Genomic DNA, 19,793 nt, shown 5'->3' on the forward strand with positions numbered 1-19,793 from the left:
CTCTCTCTCTCTCTCACTCCCTTTATTAGGAAGGGAAGGACAAGGCGTTCTTGTTGGAGAAGCTACAGACCCTTCAGAAATCCAAGCAGAACAAACAGAAAAATAAAAAACAGGTGAGAGGATCAAAGAGAAATGACCTTGAGACTATCGAACTTACCCTAGAGACTATCTAACTTAACCTTGAGACTATCTAACTTAACCTTGAGACTATCTAACTTAACCTTGAGACTATCTAAACTTAACCTTGAGACTATCTAACTTAACCTTGAGACTATCTAAACTTAACCGGGGCGGCAGGGTAGCCTAGTGGTTAGAGCGTTGGACTAGTAACCGGAAGGTTGTGAGTTCAAACCCCCGAGCTGACAAGGTACAAATCTGTCGTTCTGCCCCTGAACAGGCAGTTAACCCACTGTTCCCAGGCCGTCATTGAAAATAAGAATTTGTTCTTAACTGACTTGCCTGGTTAAATAAAGGTAAAATAAAAAAAAAAAATAAAATAAAATAAACCTTGAGACTATCTAACTTAACCTTGAGACTATCTAACTTACAATAAATACCTAAACTCCAATGTTATTTCAAATGTCATACTTGTCATACTCGAACTATGACCCTTTCTCTCAATCAGGTCAGGAAAAGACAGGAAAATGAATCCTCCACTGGCATGCTCCAGGCTCTGATTGCCCGACAGCGGTTGGAGCAAGAGAATGGTGACAGCAGCAGCTCTTTCGGTGTGCCTATGCCTTCCGGCCACTCAGTCTCCACGACATCGAGTGCTATGTTACAGGCCATGCTAGCCAGGCAATACGCAGAGGACCAGGATGTAGCCAGTTATCGCGGGGTGCCATTTCCTGCAGACCAAACACCTGCGCCCTCCAGTGCACTGATACAGGCCATGCAAGCCAGGCAAAGGGCGGAGTCACAGAATGAGGACGAGTTTTACCGGGCGCCAGTTCAGTCACAAAACCCAGTAAACGCGTTACCCAGTGCGATGATACAGGTGATGCAAGCCAGGCAGAGGGCGGAGTCAGAGCAGGAAGAGGACCAGTTTTACCGGGCGCCAGTTCATTCAGAACACCCAGTGTCATCAACATCCAGTGCGATGATGCAGGTCATGCAGGCCAGGCAGAGAGCAGAGGAGGAGGAGAGCGAGTTTTACCGGGCGCCTGCTTCTTCACAGCACCCAGATGCGTCAGGCACTGGTAGTGCTCTGATACAGGCCATGCTAGCCCGGCAACAGGTAGAGGAGGAGTACGGTGACAGATTCTGAGCATAACCGAGAACTGAACCGCTTGGGGGGGAAAAGATGGCGGGCACAATTGAAATGTGACCAGCTGTAGAAAGCAGAGAAATATCAGAGGAAATATCATAAGATTCTGTCTGGCATCAAGAGAGGGCAGGACCACCTCTATGTAGACTGTTTCTATTGGACCATAAAAGAGTGTAGCCAAAGGGTTGTGAAAAGATACATCTGATATATGTATTCCCTTTTGATAAAAGAACACATTGTTTTTGTACAAAAAAATATTTGAATATTAATAATATTTAATATATTTGTGTACTGTATGTATACATGATATGTGTTTAGCCTGTAAAATACTGTCAATGAATGTTGTATAAATGTAGGAATATTCTGATCCGTACTAAATTGTAAATACTATAAAATTGTATGGTACTGTATGTTGTTTTTTTTCCATGAACAGCACTGTCCTCTAGTGGTAGGGATTGAACCTGGTCTGGATGTTCATCAATGAATAGGTACTTGAGTAGATATCAAATATATACTTTGAGAATACATCCAAGTCACTTATTGTTCTCAGAGCAAAGTAAAAACGGATATAGAACATAATGAAAGAAACTACAGCAAATATTTTCTGTACAAAATGAAACACTCTTGAAGTTTGCTATGGAAGACATTTGTTTATTGAGTAATTCATTGCAGAATCCTTAATCCCTATAAGCACAAAGTACTTTAAATAGAATACACAGTCATTGGTCATAATGATACTCAAGTAACATTGGTGTCCAGTGGTCAGTTTTTGTCTTATCCGATACTGAGTGATGTGCAGTAAACAGACCACTGAGGCAACAAACAATACGCAACTTCAAAAGGAAAATAATACACATCTTACAGTGATTTCACAGATCAAAACCATTCTACTTTATGACATTTATTTACATTCATATAGTTATGCGTTATAGGCACGGTAAAATACGAGTTAAATGCAGTTTGTCACCTCCTTCCTAATTCCATATTTAGTAAGGCTAATAGCATGCAAAAACATCACAAACAGTCCTATGATGTCTCAGGGAAATCAGAGGGCGTTCTAATACATATTTTGTTCAAAGGGGCATCCCTTTTTGAACCTACAAATGAATGATATGTACCCATGAATTCTTGAAGAATATGACATTAATGCCTCATCAGCTTAGTTCAATTGTCTGACCAAAATAGAAGCTTGTTTTACTCCAATGTTTGTAAACAAAGTAAATGTAAACAAACACTACACAGCCTCAAAACATGGTTAAAACTATAATGTCGATATCATGGGTATTCAGTCCTTGCATCCATAGTTCTGTCTCTGAATTTGAGAGTGATTACATTTCTCCAGCTCCGTTCCTCAGCTTTTAACTGAAACAGGGTGAAACGCTATTGATATTGGTTGCTGCTTTCCTTGTGTGTCAGATCATCTAGTTGTATGATCAGTGTGTACACGGCTGTCTTTCCATGACTATCAACGCCCAAACTGGGAACAAGGGAGTGAATATCCTGGCTCAATTAAGGCAGCGATGAATTCAATCAGAACGGATTCAGTTGCTACAGAATCCCCAGAAGACCCAACACAGGTGACGGATCACAATTGGATAGCACTGACTTCATACAGTTACTTTCGACACATCCGAGTTGAAATGACGATGAAATAACATCAGCACAACCAGAAAATGGTTAAAAATGACATAACTGCGACATCATGGGAACCAGTTGTAACCAGTTTTGCCCCGCTGGGATCCCTCTCTTCAGCACTGGTCTTCCCCCAGAGTCTCTGATACGTCACTCGGGTCTAACGACGCGGCCGTTACGTGCGTCCTAATACCACTGCTATACGGCGTCTGTGTGTACACCTCCACGGTTTGGGATATGGAGCGCAGGGAGTGATCGCGGTAGTATCCCAACGCCTCCCTTGCCTGCTCCTTTCGGATGCTCTGCACGAAGGTCTTGCGTTTGTGTCGGAACTCGATGACAGTCTTGGTGTAGGAGTTGAGGGTGGTGACTGATGCACCCATGCAGCAGGTGAAGGATGCCCAGGCCATGCTGGAAAACAGGAAATGGAAAAGATGGAAGAGAGAGAAGTGAGGAAATAGGCACAACAGATAGAGGAGAGGAAAATGATGGGGACAGCGAGAGGAAAATGATGGGGACAGAGAGAGGAAAATGATGGGGACAGTGAGAGGAAAATGATGGGGACAGAGAGAGGAAAATGATGGGGACAGAGAGAGGAAAATGATGGGGACAGAGAGAGGAAAATGATGGGGACAGTGAGAGGAAAATGATGGGGACAGAGAGAAGAAAATGATGGGGACAGCGAGAGGAAAATTATGGGGACAGCGAGAGGAAAAGGCAAGGAGGAGTCAATTGAAGGTGCAATCTGCATATTTAGGCCTGTCGCTGTTCATGGTCAGTTCATAGGGCTGCTCTTTGAATGAAAAACAAATGACAAATGGCTTTAAAACAAACATGTGGTTTAAAACAAACAAATGGCTTGAAACAAGTGGCTTTAAAAGCTAAGAAACGTTAAATACCGAAGTTATCAATCACTTGACAACAGCTCAAGTAATTCAGACAAATACTACACTAGGAAATAGGATGTTTTTATGAAACACTGCAAAACACTGCGAAAAACATATAATCACTTTGAGTTTGGGGATTTCTGGCATACTTTTTGTAAATATTATTATTCCCGTGTAAAAATGGAAGGGTCGTGGCTTTGCAGGATTATTGTCAATCCGTCAATCCCAACAGGGTAGGAATGTCAATCTGGGTAGATCCCAATGTAATAGGCCACTACTGTACATTAGTCTATACACTGTAGCTCCCATATTCACTCACTGCAAATGTTATAATCCAGAGCTATGTCACAAGGGTTAAGATGTTCAGCCTGGAAGATTAAAAGTCTGAACATACAGTGTACATATGTCTTTGTGGGCTACACTTCACCCTTGATCCCCTTATGCAATTTCCCAATCGCATCGACCATATATACATATTGGGGCTTTGGGACACCAAAGCCTAATCCGCCCGGTAACATGAGAGCTTTGGGGTTTTCATTAGAGAAGTGTGACGCTACAAAGGGAGACGTGGGATTGTGTGTGTGTGTGTGTGTTCCCTACCAGAAGGACCATCCGTAGTCCCAGTTATAGGGCCTCCAGTCTGCAGGGCCCAGGGTGACTGTCACCTGGAACACCTGTGTGTACATCATGTGGGCCACCATACCCAGGAGCCCTGCAATACACAGATACCGGTATACAGTTAGATGTTTAGTGTACATGTAGGCACACACACACACACACACACACACACACACCACACACACACACACACACACACACACACACACACACACACACACACACACACACACACACACACACACACACACACACACACACACACACACACACACACACTAGGACTTAGTGACCGCTAAGATGACTTTTCAAAAACCCTCTCTGATAGCTGATGCTTCTACAGTGGGAGAGGCTGCAGGTTATCTCCTAGTCAAGACCTACAAAACCAGCTTCTCTCCTTGCTAAATTCGCTTTTCATTATGTTCACCACTGTGTTAGACTTGTTCAATGTCTAATAGTGGCAACAGTTGCATAGTACTGTATACTAGGGCCGGGAGTTTTCCCCAGACCAGACTCAACAGCGTTTTTTCCCCTGGTCATATGACGTAATCTATGCAATTCAACAAAAATCTAAATGTGTCATGAACAGAAAGAAATCTGGGCTCTATGGTCGCCATGGAGTTTTTCCTGGTCAGGTCATGAAGCCTGGGAGAACTCCCGGCCCTTACACATGAAACAATAGCCTGGATCCTAGATCTGTTTGTGCCGTCTTGTAGAGGTGGTTTTCAACAGTCCCTCTGTACCTGAGAGGACGGTGAAGATTGCAGCGAAGGCGTTCACTTTCAGTCCATCTATCATGTTGCTGGTGCTGGAGTGAACCAGTTCTAGACACATCAGGCTGAAACCCACTATCAACAGGACTATGTACAGCATCTCAGAGACCACCGACAGCCATAGGACACCTGCAACAGACAAAGCAAATGCATTAACAGTTGTTAGGGTATTGCAAATCAGTGAGATGATGTCGAATTTGAATCACTGATCATATTTTCATAAGGATGTGTGATGGTTGTGGAGAAAAGGGTTGATTTCTTTGATCGTGTATGCTTCACCCATCTGTTCGTTCATAAATCATAGGACTGCATTTGGCAGGTGCCTATTTGAAGGCCTGTCATGGATACTAAACGTTTTATTCCCATAAAAGTCAGTCATGTTGTTTGATGATGGTGTCCTAACTTAACCTATACTCAGGTACACATTTGTATTTTTTGCGTTTTTGGTCTCTGCCTATCTAACATCTCTTACATAATTTCTGACATCCATATTGACAACAGACCTGTTGATAACATATCTCAGGACCGACAGGCCACTCAAAACCAATTCATGTCATTTGTCTCCAACGCAAAAAGTATCAGGAATCTTCTCACACCTTCCAGAGCGTCGTCAAACTCTCACACTGTCTCGTTATGGGAGGTTGGAGTCAGACATCTCTTCCTACCTCGCCAGTCTGCTATTAATCCTTCTTGACACTTCATTGCAGGAAGTGAACATTGGCTGGTGCCAGTATTTCCCCCGAGACGCTGTCAATGGGATAGGACGGAGGGTCAGGGGCGGTGGCGGGGATGGGGTTGAGGGAGGAATGTCCCAAGACTGAGACAGTGTCTTGTATTGTAATGGAATTTTGGAACACGGTTTGGTGGTACTTAACTTTGGAGACAGTATTAACCCTGTACAGCGTTCTGTCTAACTATTCTTGTGAGTAGAGTGTAGTAAGTGTTGTACTTATTGCTACGGTAGTAAATAAAGCAGGCTATATGAACTACAGTACAATACATGTAGTTTTTCTGTTTTGTTTCAATTGAGTTGTTTACCAGACACTTTCTAGGGGAGACACATTATGACTCGGGGAAGTATGAGAGCTTCTATCTTGTTTTGATTGGTTGTCATTCTGCATTATTTGCGCATGGATCATTTCACAGCTGTTATCATAACCTTCTCCTTTGACAGAGTGGGGTGTGACCATAGCAACCCCACATCCTGTGTCCCTGACAACACAGGGGATGATGCCAAGGTTGTTTGAGAACATAAGCCACAGTACGTCTGGAATAGGGAGTTTATAATACCTCCAGTACATCAAGGCTGATATAGTCAACAAATCAATCAGCTATTGTGATCTCAAAGTTCAGGTTTAATGAATATGGAAAAGGTATACCAGAGATACAGAACAAGTTTTAAGAACTAGACCAAAGCCTATAGATAGACAATCCGATATAAAAGCATTTACTGTAGTCTCACAGGAGAACTTTCTCAAGAATTTTCATTAACAACAATCAGTAGAAGCACGTGGGTGGATTTTTCATTTCGAAGCTCAATTAAACCTATTCTGCCTTCCTTCATTTATAATATATTAACAAAGAAAGTTACACCAATCCTATTGCTCCATGCATTACATCAATCTGCAACATTGGTAGCAGCTAAATACTTCATATTGTTTTAAAAAAATCTGCACTGTATCATATCCAAAATCAGACATAATTAAAGTTCATCAAATTTTATGTGGTACGTTCATATTTAATTTACACGAAGGGAAAAAAATATTGAGTCATAATATAATTTCCTCAATTGGAGCAACAAAGGCAAGCAAAGTAACTAAATATCAGAAGGCAGTTCAAACTTGATGCAGCCACTGCACCCTGCAAACATCCCCTCTATGGTGGCGTCATGACAGGCACTGTACCCTGCAAACATCCCCTCTATGGTGGTGTCATGACAGCCACTGTACCCTGCAAACATCCCCTCTACGGGGGTGTCATGACAGCCACTGTACCCTGCAAACATCCCCTCTATGGTGGCGTCATGACAGCCACTGTACCCTGCAAACATCCCCTCTATGGTGGCGTCATGACAGCCACTGTACCCTGCAAACATCTCCTCTATGGTGGTGTCATGACAGTCACTGTACCCTGCAAACATCTCCTCTATGGTGGTGTCATGACAGCCACTGTACCCTGCAAACATCTCCTCTATGGTGGTGTCATGACAGCCACTGTACCCTGCAAACATCTCCTCTATGGTGGTGTCATGACAGCCACTGTACCCTGAAAACATCTCCTCTATGGTGGTGTCATGACAGCCACTGTACCCTGCAAACAACTCCTCTATGGTGGTGTCATGACAGCCACTGCACCCTGCAAACATCCCCTCTATGGTGGTGTCATGACAGCCACTGCACCCTGCAAACATCCCCTATATGGTGGTGTCATGACAGCCACTGCACCCTGCAAACATCTCCTCTATGGTGGTGTCATGACAGCCACTGTACCCTGCAAACATCTTCTCTATGGTGGTGTCATGACAGCCACTGTACCCTGCAAACATCTTCTCTATGGTGGTGTCATGACAGCCACTGTACCCTGCAAACATCTCCTCTATGGTGGTGTCATGACAGCCACTGCATCCTGCAAACATCTCCTGTATGGTGGTGTCATGACAGCTACTGCATCCTGCAAACATCTCCTCTATGGTGGTGTCATGACAGCCACTGCACCCTGCAAACATCTCCTCTATGGTGGTGTCATGACAGCCACTGTACCCTGCAAACATCTCCTGTATGGTGGTGTCATGACAGCCACTGCACCCTGCAAACATCCCCTCTATGGTGGTGTCATGACAGCCACTGCACCCTGCAAACATCCCCTATATGGTGGTGTCATGACAGCCACTGCACCCTGCAAACATCCCCTCTATGGTGGTGTCATGACAGCCACTGCACCCTGCAAACATCCCCTCTATGGTGGTGTCATGACAGCCACTGTACCCTGCAAACATCTTCTCTATGGTGGTGTCATGACAGCCACTGTACCCTGCAAACATCTCCTCTATGGTGGTGTCATGACAGCCACTGCATCCTAAAAAAACATCTCCTGTATGGTGGTGTCATGACAGCCACTGTACCCTGCAAACATCTCCTCTATGGTGGTGCCATGACAGCCACTGCATCCTGCAAACATCTCCTGTATGGTGGTGTCATGACAGCTACTGCATCCTGCAAACATCTCCTCTATGGTGGTGTCATGACAGCCACTGTACCCTGCAAACATCTTCTCTATGGTGGTGTCATGACAGCCACTGTACCCTGCAAACATCTTCTCTATGGTGGTGTCATGACAGCTACTGCTTCCTGCAAACATCTCCTCTATGGTGGTGTCATGACAGCTACTGCTTCCTGCAAACATCTCCTCTATGGTGGTGTCATGACAGCTACTGCTTCCTGCAAACATCTCCTATATGGTGGTGTCATGACAGCTACTGCTTCCTGCAAACATCTCCTCTATGGTGGTGTCATGACAGCTACTGCTTCCTGCAAACATCTCCTCTATGGTGGTGCCATGACAGCCACTGCACCCTGCAAACATCCCCTCTATGGTGGTGTCATGACAGCCACTGCACCCTGCAAACATCCCCTCTATGGTGGTGTCATGACAGCCACTGCACCCTGCAAACATCTCCTCTATGGTGGTGTCATGACAGCCACTGCACCCTGCAAACATCCCCTGTATGGTGGTGTCATGACAGTTATAACATTTGAACAGCTAAAGATGACATTTGAGTGCAAGATGGCAGTTGAGACAGGATGCAGACCCCTTCATACTGCAAGAGTATAGCTCAACATCCTTTTATACTTTATGCAACCCTGTAGACCAGGGGTCTTCAATCTTTTTTTTGTCCAGGGACCCCCTCCCAGGCAAACCGGCGACCCAGGGACCCCCATCATACGTTAGCAAAACATGTGCTGTCTTGTCTCTTATCATTAGGGGAATGATAATGGCAAGGAGAAGTAAAAAAAAAAAATATGAATAGATTTGGTAGATAGTCAAAATAATGAAAAACTAAGAGCTGTTTAGCTGGTTAAACAAAGGTTAGCCATGTGTTGGCAAAGGTGAATGTCCAAGTCAAGAAAGCTTACCATCAGCACTTGCTGCACTGGTATGCTTTTCAAAAGCCTATGTAGATACTCCAGTGACTGTAATTAGCTCCAAGGAGTGTAATTTGCTCAAATACTAGGAGTTGACAAATAAAGTAGATATTCTCTTCTTTTCTACTATAGACATGTAATTGAAAATGTGTTTATTATATTGTTGCTAGCTGTAGTCATAAAAATATCCTCGTCCCCAGGGGTGGATTGGCCATCTGGCATTTTTGCCAAATGCCAGATGGGCTGGTCCATTTTTTGCCTAGTGGGTCAAGTGGGTCTGTTTTTTTTTCTTTTCACAAAATGATTATTATCTAATAATGGGGGCCTGAAAATGGGCCGGTGTGTTAGAAATGCCAGGGCCAAGTTCTGGTCCCAGTCTGCCCCTGCTCTCCCTCTACAAGTAATCTTCCTGGTACGGGTGATGTACAGCTCTATAGCAGATGTGTTTACCTCCTGACGTATGCAGTGATCACTCACCTCTCTCCGAAGCCGGAGCCAGATCGATAAAGCTCCTGCATTTCTCACCTGGAACGAATGGAGAAAATGGAGTTTCACATCAAGCTGTAATACCTTGCATGGGTTCTTCAGGGCCACAATTCACTCAGAGTATCCTGTCTATACGACTTTATTTTCGTAATTTGGGGAAGCTCAAAAGTTCAAGAAGAGAAACATTGCGTGCTTGGCATAGAAAAAGGGAAAAGCCCATAAGTGAAATAAGTCAAATAGAATTAAAGTTCGCTGGATTCTAGCCACAAGTCATTCAGAGTATCTATTAGCCTACTTGATAGTAACGTATAATCTATTTTAGGTGAGGTTCAACAGTTCAAGAAGAGACACACTGCGAGCTTGGCATACAGTAGAGATTAAATAGCAGCTTCAAGGCACACACAAGTCATTCAGATGATTTAGTCTACTTGATTGTACCCACTGGACAAGAACTAGCTGAATCAGTGTTGTTCCCACGCAATTTCAACAACAAAATATAAATGCGATGAAGTCATTTCAACAAAAAAACATCTATGTGGAAAACTGATTGGATTTGCAGAAAGTCATCAATGTAAGGGAATTTCAACTTTGACCCTAAATCCAATGTCATGGTGAAATGTTTTGTTAATCTCACAGGGAATTCACAATAGCTGACAACTCAACCAAATGTCAATCAAAACTAGACTTTGAAATGACATCAGTGCCCTGTGGGCTGTTCAAAAGAAGAAATGCCATTGTGTGCTTAGCATGAGCAAAGCCAAGAGCCAAAACTGCAAATCAAGAGGTCAGAAACAAGCAAAAGATCATGAGAGAGTCACAATGAAATTTACTCCTGAGGTGTTGCTGACCTTTTGCCCCCTCCACAACCACTGTGATTATTATTATTTGACCCTGCTGGTCATTTATGAACATTTGAACATCTTGGCCATGTTCTGTTATAATCTCCACCCGGGCACAGCCAGAAGAGGACTGGCCACCCCTCATAGCCTGGTTCCTCTCTAGGTTTCTTCCTAGGTTCCTGCCTTTCTAGGGAGCTTTTCCTCGCCACCGTGCTTCTACATCTGCATTGCTTGCTGTTGGGGGTTTTAGGCTGGGTTTCTGTACAGCACTATGTGACATCAGCTGATGTAAAAAGGGCTTTATAAATACATTTGATTGATTACCTATCTAGTCTAATGCATCGGTAGAAGCTATTCTAGGGGACATGTGGGTGGTTGAAAGTTCAACCATTGCGTCCTTTGCATGAGAAAAGGCACAGCGTGGTCAAGTACCAACAGCCGGAGGTCACAGAGGTCAACGACTTGACCATCCCCACAGAGATTCCAGTTCAATCCTTCCCAAATGACATCCTTCTAGCACTTCTTCTTCCTGGACATTACTGGGACCTTCAGGGACCCCCTAAGACCTTATGTCCCTTGATCAAGACGTGATAACATGATGCACTTTTTCCTCCCTCCTTTCCTCCCCTCTTCCAGGGGTGATTTATTCTTTCCGTCCGCTGTCGCTTGTAGCAGCCCGCTGCAGCTGCTGGATTTGTCGTAAATCTAAAGCTTAATCAGGTATCAGGAAGATGGTGACAGCTGTTTAGAGGAAAAACTCATCAAGGGCCGTTATGTAATCCTTATTAGTCAACTCAACTGTGTGTGTGTGTGTGTGTGTGTGTGTGTTTTGTGTGTGTGTGTGTGTGTGTGTGTGTGTGTGTGTGTGCGTGCGTGCGTGCGTGCGCGTGCGTGTGTGTGTGCACGCCTGTGTGTTTGTACAGTCCCAGACCCAGGCCTGACGAGACAACACGTTCCCAGTATTTATTCTCGAATAAAATGTGACACTTTATTTCTGTTCTTAATGTCTCTTTAATATTCCATCACCAGACCAGGTCTACTGTCTCCAACCAGAGGCTCTGATCCTGATGTCACCACTGTTGGAGAACCTGGAAGTCAAGACCGATGTTTAGAGATGGGAAAGCTGCCATTTCCCCTCTTTTAAAGGTGGGAATGTTGCAAAATGCTCTTGATTGAGTCAGACTCAGTGTAACTAATCTAGCTATATAATCTCCAGAGACACCTTCGACTTAATGGTGTTGTCATTAACATGGTAACCACGCTTACGCGGGCACGTCATCGGATCCAGCTGTTGCACTTCCACCTTGTGCATTTGTTTAGACTCAGGAGTAAAGCTGTGTGACGATTTTACTTCTTGTTACAGACATTCACAGTACCCTATAGACCTGTATGGAGAGAGACTGCTACTGTAGACTATTAGTACCCTACAGACCTGTAGGGAGAGAGACTGCTACTGTAGACTATTAGTACCCTATAGACCTGTATGGAGAGAGACTGCTACTGTAGACAATTAATACCCTATAGACATGTATGGAGAGAGACTGCTACTGTAGACTATTAGTACCCTATAGACATGTATGGAGAGAGACTGCTACTGTAGACTATTAGTACCCTATAGACCTGTATGGAGAGAGACTGCTACTGTAGACTATTAGTACCCTATAGACATGTATGGAGAGAGACTACAACTGTAGACTATTAGTACCCTATAGACCTGTATGGAGAGAGACTGCTACTGTAGACTATTAGTACCCTATAGACCTGTATGGAGAGAGACTGCTACTGTAGACTATTAGTACCCTATAGACCTGTATGGAGAGAGACTGCTACTGTAGACTATTAGTACCCTATAGACATGTAGGGAGAGAGACTGCTACTGTAGACTATTAGTACCCTATAGACCTGTAGGGAGAGAGACTGCTACTGTAGACTATTAGTACCCTACATACCTGTATGGAGAGAGACTGCTACCGTAGACAATTAGTATCCTATAGACCTGTAGAGAGAAAGACTGCTAGGGTAGACTATTAGTACCCTATAGACCTGTAGGGAGAGAGACTGCTACTGTAGATTACTAGTACCCTATAGACCTGTAAGAAGAGAGACTGCTACTGTAGACTATTAGTACCCTATAGACCTGTAAGAAGAGAGACTGCTAGGGTAGATTACTAGTACCCTATAGACCTGTATGGAGAGAGACTGCTAGGGTAGATTACTAGTACCCTATAGACCTGTAAGAAGAGAGACTGCTAGGGTAGATTACTAGTACCCTATAGACCTGTAAGAAGAGAGACTTCTAGGGTAGATTACTAGTACCCTATAGACCTGTAAGAAGAGAGACTGCTGGGGTAGATTACTAGTACCCTATAGACCTGTAAGAATAGAGACTGCTACTGTAGACTATTAATACCCTATAGACCTGTAAGAATAGAGACTGCTGGGGTAGATTATTAGTACCCTATAGACCTTTAGGAATAGAGACTGCTAGGGTAGATTATTAGTACCCTATAGACCTGTAAGAAGAGAGACTGCTAGGGTAGATTATTGGTACCCTACAGACCTGTAGGGAGAGAGACTGCTACTGTAGACTATTAGTACCCTATAGACCTGTATGGAGAGAGACTGCTACTGTAGACAATTAATACCCTATAGACATGTATGGAGAGAGACTGCTACTGTAGACTATTAGTACCCTATAGACCTGTATGGAGAGAGACTGCTACTGTAGACTATTAGTACCCTATAGACATGTATGGAGAGAGACTGCTACTGTAGACTATTAGTACCCTATAGACCTGTATGGAGAGAGACTGCTACTGTAGACTATTAGTACCCTATAGACATGTAGGGAGAGAGACTGCTACTGTAGACTATTAGTACCCTATAGACCTGTAGGGAGAGAGACTGCTACTGTAGACTATTAGTACCCTACATACCTGTATGGAGAGAGACTGCTACCGTAGACAATTAGTATCCTATAGACCTGTAGAGAGAAAGACTGCTAGGGTAGACTATTAGTACCCTATAGACCTGTAGGGAGAGAGACTGCTACTGTAGATTACTAGTACCCTATAGACCTGTAAGAAGAGAGACTGCTACTGTAGACTATTAGTACCCTATAGACCTGTAAGAAGAGAGACTGCTAGGGTAGATTACTAGTACCCTATAGACCTGTATGGAGAGAGACTGCTAGGGTAGATTACTAGTACCCTATAGACCTGTAAGAAGAGAGACTGCTAGGGTAGATTACTAGTACCCTATAGACCTGTAAGAAGAGAGACTTCTAGGGTAGATTACTAGTACCCTATAGACCTGTAAGAAGAGAGACTGCTGGGGTAGATTACTAGTACCCTATAGACCTGTAAGAATAGAGACTGCTACTGTAGACTATTAATACCCTATAGACCTGTAAGAATAGAGACTGCTGGGGTAGATTATTAGTACCCTATAGACCTTTAGGAATAGAGACTGCTAGGGTAGATTATTAGTACCCTATAGACCTGTAAGAAGAGAGACTGCTAGGGTAGATTATTGGTACCCTACAGACCTGTAGGGAGAGAGACTGCTACTGTAGACTATTAGTACCCTATAGACCTGTATGGAGAGAGACTGCTACTGTAGACAATTAATACCCTATAGACATGTATGGAGAGAGACTGCTACTGTAGACTATTAGTACCCTAGAGACCTGTATGGAGAGAGACTGCTACTGTAGACTATTAGTACCCTATAGACATGTATGGAGAGAGACTGCAACTGTAGACTATTAGTACCCTATAGACCTGTATGGAGAGAGACTGCTACTGTAGACTATTAGTACCCTATAGACCTGTATGGAGAGAGACTGCTACTGTAGACTATTAGTACCCTATAGACATGTATGGAGAGAGACTGCTACTGTAGACTATTAGTACCCTATAGACCTGTATGGAGAGAGACTGCTACTGTAGACTATTAGTACCCTATAGACCTGTATGGAGAGAGACTGCTACTGTAGACTATTAGTACCCTATAGACATGTAGGGAGAGAGACTTCTACTGTAGACTATTAGTACCCTATAGACCTGTAGGGAGAGAGACTGCTACTGTAGACTATTAGTACCCTATATACCTGTATGGAGAGAGACTGCTACTCTAGACAATTAGTACCCTATAGACCTGTAGGGAGAAAGACTGCTAGGGTAGACTATTAGTACCCTATAGACCTGTAGGGGGAGAGACTGCTACTGTAGATTACTAGTACCCTATAGACCTGTAAGAAGAGAGACTACTACTGTAGACTATTAGTACCCTATAGACCTGTAAGAAGAGAGACTGCTAGGGTAGATTACTAGTACCCTATAGACCTGTATGGAGAGAGACTGCTAGGGTAGATTACTAGTACCCTATAGACCTGTAAGAAGAGAGACTGCTAGGGTAGATTACTAGTACCCTATAGACCTGTAAGAAGAGAGACTTCTAGGGTAGATTACTAGTACCCTATAGACCTGTAAGAAGAGAGACTGCTGGGGTAGATTACTAGTACCCTATAGACCTGTAAGAATAGAGACTGCTACTGTAGACTATTAATACCCTATAGACCTGTAAGAATAGAGACTGCTAGGGTAGATTATTACTACCCTATAGACCTTTAAGAATAGAGACTGCTAGGGTAGATTATTAGTACCCTATAGACCTGTAAGAAGAGAGACTGCTGGGGTAGATTATTAGTACCCTACAGACCTGTAGGGAGAGAGACTGCTACTGTAGACTATTAGTACCCTATAGACCTGTATGGAGAGAGACTGCTACTGTAGACAATTAATACCCTATAGACATGTATGGAGAGAGACTGCTACTGTAGACTATTAGTACCCTATAGACCTGTATGGAGAGAGACTGCTACTGTAGACTATTAGTACCCTATAGACATGTATGGAGAGAGACTGCAACTGTAGACTATTAGTACCCTATAGACCTGTATGGAGAGAGACTGCTACTGTAGACTATTAGTACCCTATAGACCTGTATGGAGAGAGACTGCTACTGTAGACTATTAGTACCCTATAGACCTGTATGGAGAGAGACTGCTACTGTAGACTATTAGTACCCTATAGACATGTATGGAGAGAGACTGCTACTGTAGACTATTAGTACCCTATAGACCTGTATGGAGAGAGACTGCTACTGTAGACTATTAGTACCCTATAGACCTGTATGGAGAGAGACTGCTACTGTAGACTATTAGTACCCTATAGACATGTAGGGAGAGAGACTGCTACTGTAGACTATTAGTACCCTATAGACCTGTAGGGAGAGAGACTGCTACTGTAGACTATTAGTACCCTAGATACCTGTATGGAGAGAGACTGCTACTGTAGACAATTAGTACCCTATAGACCTGTAGGGAGAAAGACTGCTAGGGTAGACTATTAGTACCCTATAGACCTGTAGGGAGAGAGACTGCTACTTTAGACTATTAGTACCCTATAGACCTGTAAGAAGAGAGACTGCTAGGGTAGATTACTAGTACCCTATAGACCTGTATGGAGATAGACTGCCAGGGTAGATTACTAGTACCCTATAAACCTGTAAGAAGAGAGACTGCTAGGGTAGATTACTAGTACCCTATAGACCTGTAAGAAGAGAGACTTCTAGGGTAGATTACTAGTACCCTATAGACCTGTAAGAATATAGACTGCTACTGTAGACTATTAATACCCTATAGACCTGTAAGAATAGAGACTGCTAGGGTAGATTATTAGTACCCTATAGACCTTTAAGAATAGAGACTGCTAGGGTAGATTATTAGTACCCTATAGACCTGTAAGAAGAGAGACTGCTAGGGTAGATTATTAGTACCCTATAGACCTGTAAGAAGAGAAATGCTAAGGTAGATTACTAGTACCCTATAGACCTGTAAGAAGAGAGACTGCTAGGGTAGATTATTAGTACCCTATAAACCTGTAAGAAGAGAGACTGCTAGGGTAGATTATTAGTACCCTATAGACCTGTAAGAAGAGAGACTGCTAGGGTAGATTATTAGTACCCTATAGACCTGTAAGAAGAGAAATGCTAGGGTAGATTATTAGTACCCTATAAACCTGTAAGAAGAGAGACTGCTAGGGTAGATTATTAGTACCCTATAGACCTGTAAGAAGAGAGACTGCTAGGGTAGATTACTAGTACCCTATAGACCTGTAAGAAGAGAAATGCTAGGGTAGATTATTAGTACCCTATAAACCTGTAAGAAGAGAGACTGCTAGGGTAGATTATTAGTACCCTATAGACCTGTAAGAAGAGAAATGCTAGGGTAGATTATTAGTACCCTATAAACCTGTAAGAAGAGAGACTGCTAGGGTAGATTATTAGTACCCTATAGACCTGTAGGAAGAGAGACTGCTAGGGTAGATTACTAGTACCCTATAGACCTGTAAGAAGAGAAATGCTAGGGTAGATTATTAGTACCCTATAGACCTGTAAGAAGAGAAATGCTAAGGTAAAGTACGAGCAGAGCCAGTAGGGACCCTTTCTAAAAGCACTAAGCTCATGTCCTCTAAACTTCTTACCAAGGGTTCACTGTACCGTAACTCGAAACTCCCATCCTATGTTCCAATGATTCTAATGCCGGGATGAACTGCTCTTTAGGCTATCCAATACTTCATGCCAGAGAAGACAACTCGTTATTCAAGATGCCATTTTTGACAAATGGCATCTGCCTACATAAACTGGGGGTGATTACCCTAAAAAACTCATAACTTTGTAAATATCCTTAGCTTGCAGTTTTAGATAATATGTATGTATATGTCCCATCTGGAGACTGACGCTTAGTTACTATGGTGACACAAGATGATGACACATGAGAATGGCTCTCATAATGACACAACCAAGGAATTATAGCAAGGACTGCAGAGTTTAATAGCTGCAATTGTACATAACTCTCTGTGTGTGTGTGTGTGTGTGTGTGTGTGTGTGTGTGTGTGTGTGTGTGTGTGTGTAACAATCCTTTATAGACCCTTGTCTATCTCTGAATGTATAGAGTGTTCTTTTTGAATGGCAAGAATGCCTACTTAGAAACCGGTATTGATTGAATAGTTTGAACACACACACACACACACACACACACACACCTGCAAACCTCCTTCCTGTAAATATCCATATAATTTTAGCCTTTACACTCCAGAGACCTCACTATAATTAATTGACAACAAGACCGGACAACAAAAAAACAAGACCGGTCATTAACAACAAAACCTCATCACCTCACCTTCATCATGGATATTCTCTGCACAGGAGAACCAGATCCCGGTGTGGAACTGTCTGAATAGGAACCGGTCGTCCCCCGTTTCCCAACTGTACACCACTACTTTGGGGTCCGTCTCGTTCACTCCATAATCGATGCAGTTGTGCGTGCGAAGTTTAGTGCACTTCGGCTTGGGGACGCGCTGCGTGCCGACGCACCAGTATGTTGTGATGAAAGCAGTTATTGAGAAAAATAGTGCTAAAAGATTCATACTAACGGACAGCAGTGCCCTGCACTTGCGAGTGGTCTTCATTGTCCAAAGATATCTGCACTTATTAGATAACTCACCCACTCACCATCCATCCAATATGAATCAAAACAGGTAATGAAAAACTGGTCAAACTCCACCGAAAATAAGCTTCAACTGATGTGCAACATGTCGGCAATAAAATACATAATTTGGCACTCCAACCCGTTGAATTGAAATGACTCTCCCTACCCGATTTGAGGGACGGCAAAATCTGAGTTTGAATTCAGCTTCAATCCACCATTATCATCTGTTCGAGTCGTTAGCCATTAGATCATTTTCACACGAAGTGCCCTGAAATGACCCTCATCCGTTCGCTGAAGGATTGTCACGTCAAAAGATTTGAAGAGCTTGTTCACACAAATCTGTGGGATTTGTATCGGTGATGCTCGCCTTCAATCTGTGATGAGCTGCTCTCTCTCTCTCTCTCTCTCTCTCCCTCTCTCTTTCCCTCTCTCAGAGATGAGATTACAGTTTATTGATATTTAATTTTGTGTGAGCAATAATCAAACCATAGCATCAGACTGGGAATAGGATCAATGATATTTCTTATATTTCAGAACAGTAATTGGACTGTTTGACTGAGCCTGTCTGGGGTGGAGTGCCAGATGGGTAGGATTAGCACTTTTGGGACTATTCCATTGGCAATGACAAAATGATCAAGTCTAAACAACATACAAGACAAGCCTATCATAAAGACTATGTAGATAGCCATTGTTCAGTGTTACCATTAAGACGTCAACTAGTTAAGTGTTGCCATAAAGTCCATCTATAATGTTCTGCAAGGAGGGCTCTGTTCTAATTGAAGGGCCACGTCGACAGCAACTGGGTAATCACTCAAACGTCTCACTCGATCTCCCTCTCCCCTCTGACAGTGTAAAAGCCAACACACCATCACAGCTTATTGTGAAATAGACACAAATTACTTATTGGACACGAAAAAGTCCACTGTGTGTATTACATGATTTTCTTTCGTCATAATGCATCCTCCTTCCTTTTTTCGTGTGCCTGTCACAAATGTCCAATAAGCTATTTGTTTTCCCAATAATCTGGGATACTGGGTTTGGTAGAGGCGGTGGCACAGCGGCTCTTCTCATTACTACGCTTGAGAGACAGCACGCTCACATGAGACTCTGATTGGATAAGCTACAACAGAAAGCCAGGATACTTCACCCAAAATGTGTGTGTGTATGACGTTGGTGGGACACAACAGTTCTTCTGATACATGTGTGATCATGAAGCATCCCCACTGAGGACAGAGGGAGATATCTTGATTGCAGTACTCATGGGGCATTATTTCAACATTTCAAAGGGCTTAGCTTGGTATTATAGACTCTTTACAGTAGTTGTAACAGACAGACAAATAGAAGGAAACGTGGATTGGGGTTAGGGTGGAGTACACAGGAGGCTGCTGAGGGGAGGACAGCTCATAATGGCTGAAAGAGCAAATGGAATGGCATCAAACACCCCGAAACCATGTGTTTAATATATTTGATACTATTCCACTCCAGCCTATACCATAAGCCCGTCCTCCCCACTTAAGGTGCCACCAGCCTCCTGTGGTGGAGTAAATGTTTAGACAGTCAGTGACAGGTTTGTACACAGCCTATATTTAGTAGG

At 43.2% G+C, this 19,793-nt stretch overlaps 2 protein-coding genes across 3 annotated transcripts in view; one reads left to right on the top strand and one right to left on the bottom strand.

The window, feature by feature from the left end:
- LOC110485738 (transmembrane channel-like protein 5) overlaps window positions 1-1,874 on the top strand; it is a 31,613-nt gene extending 29,739 nt beyond the window's left edge. The window contains exons 20-21 of one of the 2 annotated variants that reach the window (XM_021556892.2): window positions 30-113; window positions 626-1,874. In XM_021556892.2, the coding sequence (XP_021412567.2) occupies window positions 30-113; window positions 626-1,267 (726 nt within the window). In that variant the 3' untranslated portion in view covers window positions 1,268-1,874. The remainder of the gene's footprint in view (window positions 1-29; window positions 114-625) is intronic. The other variant, XM_021556891.2, reaches the window with a different exon arrangement.
- A 690-nt stretch (window positions 1,875-2,564) lies between these two features.
- Window positions 2,565-18,179, bottom strand: LOC110487289 (germ cell-specific gene 1-like protein). The gene is made up of 5 exons (XM_036940396.1): window positions 17,891-18,179; window positions 9,797-9,844; window positions 5,148-5,306; window positions 4,387-4,498; window positions 2,565-3,310 (listed from the first exon to the last, which is right to left on the bottom strand). Exons 1-5 carry the CDS (start codon window positions 18,177-18,179, stop codon window positions 3,016-3,018), a joined length of 903 nt encoding a protein of 300 aa, XP_036796291.1. The 3' UTR covers window positions 2,565-3,015.
- Window positions 18,180-19,793: the final 1,614 nt, after the last annotated feature.

The sequence above is a fragment of the Oncorhynchus mykiss genome, chromosome 13, assembly GCF_013265735.2.
Source record: "Oncorhynchus mykiss isolate Arlee chromosome 13, USDA_OmykA_1.1, whole genome shotgun sequence".
NCBI classification, from domain to species: Eukaryota; Metazoa; Chordata; class Actinopteri; order Salmoniformes; family Salmonidae; genus Oncorhynchus; species Oncorhynchus mykiss.

Bases quoted from the DNA above. Each gene is read 5' to 3' on its own strand.
- LOC110487289 (XM_036940396.1), bottom strand. From the start codon at position 18,179: ATGAAGACCACTCGCAAGTGCAGGGCACTGCTGTCCGTTAGTATGAAT. The intron at 9,845-17,890 runs GTGAGGTGATGA...CATTCGTTCCAG, and splicing joins AGAGAATATCCATGATGAAG to GTGAGAAATGCAGGAGCTTT. The intron at 4,499-5,147 runs GTACAGAGGGAC...TGTGTATTGCAG, and splicing joins AATCTTCACCGTCCTCTCAG to GGCTCCTGGGTATGGTGGCC.